Source organism: Phytophthora cinnamomi (assembly GCF_018691715.1).
Source record: "Phytophthora cinnamomi strain GKB4 chromosome Unknown Contig26, whole genome shotgun sequence".
In the NCBI taxonomy this organism is placed as follows: Eukaryota; Oomycota; class Peronosporomycetes; order Peronosporales; family Peronosporaceae; genus Phytophthora; species Phytophthora cinnamomi.
Genome location: NW_027150959.1, coordinates 986,371 through 997,384, shown reverse-complemented (window position 1 = coordinate 997,384; position 11,014 = coordinate 986,371). Strand labels below are relative to the sequence as shown.

Below are 11,014 nucleotides of genomic sequence, written 5' to 3'. Positions count from 1 at the left end.
GGGCGAGGAGGACTCGCCCCCAAAGCGTAAGGACTCAGTGTCGAGCGAATCGCTCGACCCTCACGCCAAGAACGTTCGCCCGCGTGAAGGGGACGAATCGGACGCTTCGAGTTCGAAGCGTTCGCGTACTGAGAGCGATACCCCACTCGCTTCCGCTGGGGCTCTCAGTACTCCGCGCGCTGCTGCCGCAGCGCGTGATGTCAAAGCTCAAGGCTCTCCGCGCGCTGCCCCTGCAGCGCGCGATCCATGGATGCTGTCCGCGTCCGAGATCGCGGACCGGTTTGGGAACTCGGTACCTCCGAATGAGGTGCCGTTGTACGTATGCAGCGCCATCAAAGATGACTCTGTGGCTGCCGAGCTGCACTTTGATGCGGAAACGCATCAAAGGCGCGATTACTACATCGGACTCTTTCATGAGCTCCGATGGTTTCAAAGCAAGAAGACATCTTCTCGGAGCAAAGTGCCCGAATGGCAGGCACTTTGTCAAAGTTGGAACGCCTTTGTTGAAAACTTCAACAAGAGGCCGAGTGCTTACCGTGATCAGATTAAGCAAGCGCGTGATCGCTTCGAGACGTACTCGAAGCGTGGAAAGTTGGAGCAACTCCACGTTGCTGCTGAGGAGGCAAATGTGCCGTGCGCTGTGCCCGAGGGCTTTCAGTGCACGAAGTGCTTTCCAGGCGCGGTCCGCTTGAGCGACCGCGACCTGAACGGGCACACGTCGTTCCGTGTGCCCGAGAGTCTCAAAGAGCTCCGTGCTAAGTTCTTAGCACGTGAGGGTTCGGGCGCTAGCGATGATCGCAGCACCCGTGTTACTTCCGCTGTACCTGCGCGTACTGCTCCTCGTACGCCCTCACCATTTCCGGAACGTCCTCCAGCAAGACGTTCCGCGGCTCCCATGTATCTTGATGGGGAGGAAATCCTCTCCAACGAATACGAAAACGAGCCCCTTGAGGGTTCGTTTTCGGAATACTATGGTCAACAATCCGCTCAACAATCCAGCGGGTTGAGCCGCGGGCGTCACGGATCGGCGGTGGCGGGGGTGGGAACATGCCCCGGGTATGATCAGCCCCGGGCTGATCCGTATGCGCCTCTCCACGACCGGGTGACCGTCGTGGAGCGTCTGCAGGGCGCTGAGTTCGCCGCCCTGAAACAGGAGCTGGCGAACCAGAAGGCCCAAGTCGCGGCGGTCTCGCAGACCGCCTCGAATATCCAGGTCGAGTTGGGGACCCAGATGAAGGGGTTGCTCCAGCGCGTCCGCGCGCTGGAGGAGAGGTTGCTCGTCGTCGAGGCCAAATCCTCCGCTTCTGCCTCGGCTCCTGCCGAGGCTTCGGGTCAGCCGAGCTAGATGGCTCGTGCTGCAGGTATGGCTTCAGCCGTCCGACGTAAAAGGTCGGGTGGAGGCGCATGCTAGACGGTATGTCTAGCGTGTATGCGTTGCCGTGCCGTGCCAACACAGTGAACGGCCCGATGAAGCGCGGAGCAAGCTTGCTTGCTCCGAAATCCGAAACTGCATGTCTAGGCAGGTTTTGTGTAGCTAACAAAACTAATGAACCAACTTTAAATTCATTTGTGTTGCTTCTGCCCGCATTGTCTGCGTTCAGCTTCTGTTGATCAACAGAAGCTGCTATTGTGTCTTGGACAAACCGGATTACGGCTTGTCTTTTGGTGATGAAACTGATTGCAATGGAGCTGAAGTCATTCAGCTCGCTCTCCGCTAGAGGCCCGGCCTCTGCGTGGTTCTTTGCGGTGTCTGCGCCCTGCGCAGACCCGTGGTCGTTGGCCTTGTTGTTGGGGGAGTCTGCGTCCTGCGCAGACTCGTGTGGTTTGTCCATTGTTGCAGCCGACACTGTGCAAGTGTCAGCGGTTTTCTGCGGCTGCTGTATTGCAGTCGTAGATCCTCCCCCACTTAAAGTGGGAGCCATCACTCCGAGTAAACTCGGTAGGCGTGGATGCCGCATGGCATTCACGTAGAACGGTGTATGTCCGGTCGAGGCATGCACTGAGTTGTTGATGGCAAACTCTGCCATCGATAAACACTCGCTCCAGTATTGGAACGAGTGAGCGTAGCTCTTCAACATATCGACGAGCACGCGATTCACGCGCTCGGTTTGACCGTCCGTCTGCGGATGATCCGCAGTCGACATGGAAAGCTGGCTCCCAAGAAGTGTAAACACTTCTTGCCACAGGTGCGCTGTGAAGCGCGGGTCTCTGTCCGACACGATGTCGGACGGCATGCCATGGTGTTTGAACACCATGTCGACGAGCAGACGGGCCGTCTGCTTCGCGGTCACTTCTGCCGGCACCGCAGCAAGATGTACCATCTTGCTGAAACGGTCTACAAAGACCACAACACCGGTGTTCCCTCCGCTATCCGGGGGAAGACCAAAGATGAAGTCCAAAGACATGGACTTCCAACACTCCGACGGAGTCGGTAGTGATTGCAGTGGAGCCTGCGCGAATGGCGCAGGCTTCACGCGTTGGCATACCTCGCAAGCACGGATGTACTTGCGCACCCACTTATACTGGTGGTGCCAGTAGAAGTCGCGCGTGAGAAGGACGTAAGTCTTCTCACGTCCGAGATGTCCCGCAGTCGGGGCATCGTGATACTCGTACATGATCGTGAGTCGCAGGTCATGGTCATTTGGCACGACAACGTGATCCGCGTTGTCGTCGACTGCGTTATAAAGTAGCAGTCCGTCGTGCACACGAAAGCGGTGTGCACGCGCTCGAAGGTGCTTGGGCAGCTTCTGACGGGACTTGTCAGAAGGCGCTGAGCCATAGGCCAGCAAGAGTTTCGCGTTCGCGTCGTGCGCGTACGCGGCCTTCACATCATCCAACAGAGATGGTGTGGGTTTACTCGATCGCATGGCGTCAATGGCATTGACGTCAGCAGCTTCTGCATAATCCGGCCGATGTGATAACGCGTCGGCCACTACATTCAATCTTCCGGGTTTGTATTCGACCCGGAAGTTATACTCCGCAAAGAATGAGAGCCATCTCGCCATTCTCTGTGATATGTGTGGCGACTTCACTGCGGTGCGCAGTGAAGCGTGGTCGGTGTAGACCACAAATGGTCTACTTCCAAGCAAATACACTCGGAACTTTGCGAGTGCGTACTTCATGGCAAGTAGTTCCTTGTCATGCACCGGATAGTTGCACTCAGCTGGTTTCAGCTGACGCGATTGGTAGTAGACGACACGATCACGGCCCTCGTGATCGTGCTGCATCAACGCGCATCCGATTGCAAAGTCGGATGCGTCACATACGACGTGAAATGGACGATCTTGGTCGGCTACTGCCAAGATCGGTGCCTCAGTCAAGCCCCGCTTGACTGCATCGAATGCCTTTTGGCAATCGGGTGTCCAATTCCACACAGCTTCTTTCTTAAGAAGTTGTGACAGCGGGCGGATCTTGCCCGCATAATCCTCCACGTACTTGCACAAGTACGTGGCCAAGCCAAGGAACTGCCTCAGTTCCTTGACACTTGAAGGCGTTGGCCATTCATTTATCACTCTGACCTTTTCCGGGTCAGGGCGAACACCATTCTTCCCTACGAGACACCCGAGGACGGGTATATCGCTCGCCCCGAAGATACACTTCTTCAGGTTCGCGTAGAGCTTATGCTTTCGCATAAGCTCAAGTAGCTTCCGGAGATGCACCCTGTGCATCTCTACGTCGGTCTTTCCGTCCACAGCCCGGCTGTGGATGAACACATCATCGAAGTAGCTCGGTGCGAAGTCGCGCACCGAGCGCAACAAGTGCGTCACGCACCTGTTGAAAGTCGCAGGGGCATTCTTAAGCCACCGCGGCATTGCTAGCCATTCCCAGAGCATGCCGCTTGGCGTGCTCACTGCCGTGAGAGGGATATCGCTCTCACGCATTAGGATTTGATAAAATCCATCTCGCAAGTCGAGAGCACTGTAAACGGTGCTCCCGGCCATCGAATCGATGATAACATCTTTTCGTGGTATCGGCGTCTGCGCCGGTACCGTCGCATCGTTCAGCTTGTTGTAGGCATGAACGATGCGCCATCCGCCCTGTGGCATCTTGACACAGAACGTCGGAGCACTGTGCGGGGACTTTGATTCCCGCACTTGTCCTGCTTTACGACGACTTTCAAAGAAGTCGTCGATCGCTTTCACTTGCTCTCGCGGCAGTGGCCACTGCCGCGTGACACAGTACTTCGTGCCCGGCACGAGATCAATCTCGTGCTGAATGCCCTTATCCTGCGGAAGCTCCGCAGGAATCTCTTCCGGGAGTACGTCTTCGTACTCCCTCAACAATTCGTAATAGGGACTCGACTTCAGCGAGTCCCAACCTTGTTCCTCGAAGCGCTCTCGCTTCGTCTTCGCACTGAGAGTGTCTTCACTCTCAGTGGTACTTCCCAGGAAGAGCTGCCTCAGCTCTTCGCTCTCGCTCGCCGTTCTACGCTGTCCGAAAGAACGCAGACTTGCTCGATGCATCCATCGTGCAAGTCGCTGCGTGAAGCGCTTCCAGCTCATGGCTGGAAGCGAAGTCAACTCCGACGCCGTCGTCGGAGGACTAGCGAGTTCCATGTCACGATACTGGAATCCAGCATCGGTGCGCGTCAAGACGCTTAGCGTCTTGACATTCGGCGTCACCGCCGCAGTCTGCCCAGCAGACTGCTCTTGTTGCGTCTCGGTCCCGGACCGAGACTTGCGCAGCGTTTTCCGCTTGCGCCGTCTTCTTGGTGTGCGGAGCCCGGCTCCGCACAGTTGTTCTTCTGGTCCAGGCCCGGCCGTGGACAGTCGTTCGCCGGCGGACCCTGTCCGCGGGCGCGCGGTATCAAGCTCGGCTTGACCGCATTTTCTTTCGCGCAGCCCGGCTGCACGGCAACGTGTCCCTTCGCCGGCAGACCCTGTCTGCGGGCGCGCGATATCAAGCCCTCCTTGATCGCATGGCGCTTCGTCGTGCAGCCCGGCTGCACGACAGCATGCAAATTGCGTCAGTGCGGTACGTTTGTAACCGTCCGCACTGTTTGCAGCGTCAACTCCCGGAGTTGACACGCCTTCGTTACCTCGACGCCATTCATTGGCGGAGCCCCTCATGACCGAGGGTGCGTCGGCTCCCGGAGCCGACGCGTCGTTGTCGACCTGACCGCTTCGGGTCAGGGACTGTCCCTTACACGCTTGAACGTGGGTGTTGGTTCCCGGAACCAACACATCTTTTTCTTCCGACGTCGGCAGCATTGCCGACGTGGGTTTCACTTGTGCGCGCCCTCGCGCACTTCTTGGGCACTCCGGGACAGCAGCATAAAGCGCTGTCTCGACTGGTGAGCCGCGCGCACCTGCTGGTGCGCGCGCTGCGGTAACAGGGCCATCGCTCTCTGTTCCGCTGTCGCGTCCGAAGCGCACGAGCGTGCGCTTCTTCCAGTCTATCACCGGATCATGCCGTGCAAGCCACGGCATGCCCATTACTACGTCGAACTTATCGTCCAGGTTCAGAACGATAAAGTGTTCGACAAACACTTGTTGTTTGTACGAAACGCGCACGTTCACGACGCGCTTCTCGGTTTTTACGATGGCACCTGTTGCCAATCGTACCTCCAGAAGACTTCGAGGTGTATCTACCTCCTCGAAGTCAAGTCTCGACAGGCTTCGTAGTCGAACAAAGTTGTTCGACGCGCCTGAATCTACCAAAGCTCGAAGAGAGTCACTCGCTCTCTTCGAGTAAACCTTCAAGATGACTAGGTTCGGCCTGTCATCTTGTTTCTTGCAGTGAGAGCTGGTCTCACTGGGGGCTGCAGTCCGCGTGCCCGATGTCGGCACGCGCGACTGCATTACCAGTAGGGCGCCCCGCGCCTACTGGATGTTCGCGTTTTTTGTTGGTCCGCGGCGATGCCTAGCATCGCCACGACGGCCACCTCCAGGGGCATGGGAGCTGTGCATTCCCGTGCAAAGTGACCGATCCTTCCGCAACGGAAGCATCGCACGTTACCTCCCTGCTGCTGGTAACCAGCAGTTGTTGCGTTAGAGAGGTCCATCGGTTCCGGACATCCCGGCCTCGCTACCGGGCGCGGTTGCGGCCTCGGCACGTTCCCATGCAGTTTAGCCTGCCGCAGGCTAAACTCTTCTTGCATGGCAAGAGTAATCGCAGCTTCGAGAGTACTCGGGTACTCTCGGAAGAGATAGGTCTTCACAGGCCCATCTCTAAGCCCCTTCATGAACGTGACGACCTTGGTCGCCTCGTCAATCGGATTAGTCACGATATTTGAGACCAAGTATCGTGCGCGCTGCGCGTAAGCATGGACGTCATGCTTACCCTGCTGAAGGTCGAGGAACTCCGCCCTCGACCGGAACTCGTTTTGCGGGGGCTCAAATGCTTGTTTGAGCTCCTCTTTGAACACTTCGTACGTGCTGAAGCACGTAGGATCGGAGAGTCGGCGTCCATACGCCCAACTCCTTGCGCGTCCGCCAAGGCAGGACATGGCGAACGCGACCTTCGACAGCGGGTCGACGATGCGTCGAGCCGCTATGGCTGTGTCGAGTTCGACAAGCCATCGGAGGAGAGGCTCGCCCTCTCTTCCCACGTAATTGCTTACGCTCAACTTTAATGGTTGAGCACGCGGTGTCGTCCCTGACGACGCCGTCACTGAGGAAGCAGCGTCACGCTGCTCCTTCATGATGAACCCCAGAGCAACACCATGTTGCTCCGTCGGCGATAGTGTACGCAGCATTGTAGCTATCGCCGCTTCTCCAATGACTGTTGACAGTCGTTGGAGGGCCTCCCACTCTGGGTCAGACAGGTGGGGGCAGTCAGCGCGTGCAACATGCGTTGCAGGCGTGTTGGAGCTCTCCATAGGCACCTCCGTGCTCATGTGGTTCTCGGCTCCGCGTTCGTACACCGCGTACGAACGTCAAGCAGTCGGTCGTTGGACGGACTACAAAGTGCTACCAGGTGTAGTGGGTCTAACTTGACTCACTACTTTAGCTTACACGTTGCGCAACGTGTATGAGGAAGCGTAAGTACTTAGTAATTACTTAGGGTAATTATATTTGAATACACAAATATAAGTTAACTTAGACAAGACTCCAAGTAGCTAGTTTAAGGTAAAATGAGAACTGTATTGCTTGTAAATTGATCTTCCTCCTAAATCTGCTAAAAACTGTTTATCATCTATGAAAGGGTTGACAGCGGCTGGCTGTCAGAGCCCCGCTAATATGCATGACTCTGATTGGTAGAAAGATGCTGCTTTCTACCAATAGGATCTTTGGGTATGTGTGGACCACTCACTGTGGTGGTCCACTTCAATGTATCCATCGGTGTGTCTTACACCAATGTGAGGAAGTATCCAAAACGTTTAACAGATAACCTATCTGTTAAATTCATAAGTGGCTTGCAGCCACTTGTACGTGTAACCCCGTTACAGTCATGGGCAACTTGCCGCTTTCCTATTGTGAGTCAAAAGAAACGCGACAGTAAGTAACGTTGGTTCTATTTTAGAAATTGATATGTATCTACTCTAATTTTAAATTTAGGTACACAAAGATGAATCCTATTTCAGTCGCGACGCTCACTGAGAGCATGGAAGGGGTTGTGAAGGCTGTAGAGAAGGCAATTGGGGTGGAAATGCCTGATAGCTTTAGGCTTATGATCGACGGATGGTCACCGGGAACGGAGCACTACCTAGCCGTCTACGCCTGCTACGAGACCGAGGCCGGGCCGCAGTACCAGCTCTTGTCGCTGGCCCCGGTGATCGACGAGCCCGACGACCAGATGAATGCTCAGGACCATCTTACCGCCCTCACGCGCTTCCTACCGTTCTTTGGGACGTCGATTTCTGGCTGCAAGTTCCTGGTTTGAGACAACTGCGCACTTAACAAGCGGCTTGCAAATTTGCTTGGCGTGCCGCTGGTTGGGTGCGCAAGCCACCGCCTTAACTTGGCCGTTCGTGACTATCTGGAGCCACACAACAGTGCTCTCGAAGAAGTGCAGCAGCTCATGCGCAAACTGCGTACGCTGAGGCAGGCTGCCAAATTAACGTATTTTGGGTATTCAATCTTTTTATTTTGGGTTTGGCTAAATACGATTTTATGTGTACACTCCTTTCGAATTTTAGGACCAAAACCGCTCTGGTGCCAGTTCTCCGCCAAGACACACGTTGGTCATCCACGTTTGCTATGCTCAAGCGCTTCTTCAGGCTGCGCGAGTTCCTTTCGGCGGACGACGAGGAACTGGCGGATTACATCCCGTCTCGTACCGCGCACCGCAAACTCGCGGGGCTGCTGGAGAGCTTGCGCGACGTGGAGTCGGTACCGAAGCGTCTTCAAGATGACGGGCTAACACTACTGGACGCACGCGATCTCTGCGATGCTCTGATCGAGATACGACCATCCTTTGCTAAATACCTGAGTAAGTTCTATCGGAGAGCTAAATTTTGTACCTGAGTTAGTTAGACTAATTCTGGGATGTTCTTTATGGATGCTTGTATGCTAGCACCGACGTAGCCATCGTGCATTCTGTTAATTTTGAGAAGGTCGTGGTGAAAGTGCTTGCTAGCGATGCGATGCTGCTAACAGAGGAGGAGAGAGCAACGCTGGAGACCGTCAAGCTTGTCGTCAGTGCTGTCGTGCCGAAACCGCAGGCAGGGACAGCTGAGGGGTTGGCGGAGCGAGTGCTGAAGCGCCGCAAGGTGCGAGCTGCTCCTCCTTCGTATGCGCTGTTAGAAGCGATTCCACCAACTTCTAATGTGGTGGAAAGACGTTTTAGCGTCGCTCGTGCTGTGCTGTGACACGAAGCGGCTCCAGAAAATTTGCCCAAGTCTCTGCTCAGTGACCCGGCCAGCGACAGACCCGTAAGACATGCGACGGAAGAGCACAAGAGAAGAGCGAAGACACAAGCGAGAAAGAAGACTCAAGCAAGTCCAGACAGAGAGCCGAAGAAGATTGCTCAAGATCGTCCAGACTCCCGCCATAGTGAAGTCAAGTCAAACTCCAGACTCATTGGTCTCCGGACCCCGGACGCAGGATTCCAGACACCAGGCTCCGGACGAAGATCTTCGATGGGCGACCGGTCGCGCCCTGTCCCAGCCTGATTTGTACCCAGAAAGGCCTTCCAAGTTTCAAGTATACCCCGACCAAGATGTTAACGACCGACCAAGACAACCGACCATGATATGTTATGCACTGACCAGATTCCTGCCCTATCCATGACCTGCTCGACATGCGACGTGATTACGCCACGCCCCGACTATAGTGAAACCAAGATAAAAAAGCTGATTCCAGAGAGAACAGTGGATACAGAAGCCTAAGAAAAGATAATCAGAGAGTTCAATTTGCCAAGAAGGGCGCAAGTGTTTCCCCGTCCTCAGGGATGAGGTGTGCTGTCAAGTAAGCGAGAGGAACAAGCCTCGACCGGAGGGATTAACCCTGTCGGCGGCCCTAAGCTACAAGACCTGCGTTTGGACGCGTCGTGACCGCGAATACCGCCGTGGAACTCTCCCAAAGGCTAAGACCAAGTTAGGCTGTGATCGGGTGACGCGCGCTCCGAGGTGACCTGTCCTATTTCATATTCCAGTTGTTGGTCCTTCGTTCGGAGATCCCATTTCATATTAATTGCGTTTTTAGGAGGTTGTGTGTAGTCACCCCTAGATCCGATCGATTGACTCTGTGTGATAGGATTGTATATTGTCTGACCGGAGGTTGTTCTCCTTTTTTGGAGTTGAACGTTTGGAAAGTCTTCTGCCTGGAGCTAATTATCTCCTTGCGGGAGCTGGTGCGCGTGAGTGAAGGGTGCTTTCGGACTCGACCGGTGGTCCGGAAGAAACTCCAGTAGACCGGTGTACGCCCCCCCCCCCCCCCCCCCCGCTCAAGGGCCCCCCAAAGAATAAGTAGCGGCTGTATATTTGTATATTTGCATATTAACTCTCTGATGTTGAAGGTTTGGCTGGAAGGATCTACTTGTGATCTCAACCCCAGTCGTGGAGACCTACGTTTGAAGTAACGTGAGCGCTCTACACCCAAAATCTTATCATTGTGAAGACAACTCACCAGGTGAAGTTCGTTCTATCGAAGATAAACGACACCTACAGGGATTCACAAGGTCACACGCCACCTCCGTTTGGAGCACCTAGTGCTGCTATCGGAGTCTGACCCCATTGGGAAATCCAGAATGAGGAGTAATTCTCCGGACGGGCGGCCCCGTGGCATCGTGCTATACACCTGGGCGGCAAAAGGCGCTCACCCGCCTCGCCATAGCTGGTGCGCGTGCCCGGATTTGGTAGTCCGTGGAATTTCACCGAGTTGTGTTTATATTATATTGATTGAGATCTAGGGTGTTGACAGCTAACGATCTTCTAACCGTGGTTGATATGGCTGGAAGTGGAAGCAGGAAGAAGGAAGGGCGACGGCAGTCGGCGGAGTCTGAACCAAGTCAGCAGTCGCGCCGAGTCGCGAACTTGGGAGTCGAGCCGCATCGACCTCTGGAAGACGTCGAACGTGACGCCCGGAAGGCCAACGCGGCAAAACGCAAGGCTGCCAAGGAAGCGAAGGAAGCGTCGGCTCCAAGCGAGACGACTTCTGGACCCGCTGCTCCAGACGCGCACCAAGTGTCCAAGAACGGCGACCAGGAGTCGGCTCTGGAAGATGCTGACACTTCCATGGCGGCGGACTCGAAGCTGGGTCCGGACGACGAGGACAAGTCCGCTCCGGACATGTCCACCAAGGCGTCTGCGGGAGGCGCCGATGTGGTTGAGCCCCCGGTGGGTGGTCGAGTTTCGGACTCCCCCCAACCGGAACATGAGGTCGAGGCTTCGGACGTCGACGACGAAGTCCAATACGTTGGAACGAAGAAGCGATTGGAAGGTCCGGCTGAAGACGTCGAAGTTGTCGAAGTTGACTCCGAGCTGGACGACGAAGTGCAGCTGGTGAAGGTCGAACCGGCGGTCAAGAAGGAAGCCTACCTGTCTACGGTTCAGGAAGACCAGGTGCTCGAGGACACGGAAGTGTTTTCGCCGAAATCCTCCGCAACGGCTTCTGCCCGAACGCTGACTCAA

The 11,014-nt window shown here is 55.5% G+C and overlaps 2 protein-coding genes across 2 annotated transcripts; both read left to right on the top strand.

Moving 5' to 3' along the window:
• Positions 1-7,545: 7,545 nt before the first annotated feature.
• Positions 7,546-7,824, top strand: IUM83_08735 (uncharacterized protein; the record flags this gene model as incomplete). Its single annotated transcript, XM_067933127.1, has 1 exon — positions 7,546-7,824. One exon carries the CDS (start codon positions 7,546-7,548, stop codon positions 7,822-7,824), a length of 279 nt encoding a protein of 92 aa, XP_067794121.1.
• Positions 7,825-8,141: 317 nt separating this feature from the next.
• IUM83_08734 (uncharacterized protein) lies at positions 8,142-8,468 on the top strand (the record flags this gene model as incomplete). The annotated part of the gene is made up of 2 exons (XM_067933126.1): positions 8,142-8,373; positions 8,458-8,468. 2 exons carry the CDS (start codon positions 8,142-8,144, stop codon positions 8,466-8,468), a joined length of 243 nt encoding a protein of 80 aa, XP_067794042.1.
• Between the last annotated feature and the right edge of the window lie 2,546 nt (positions 8,469-11,014).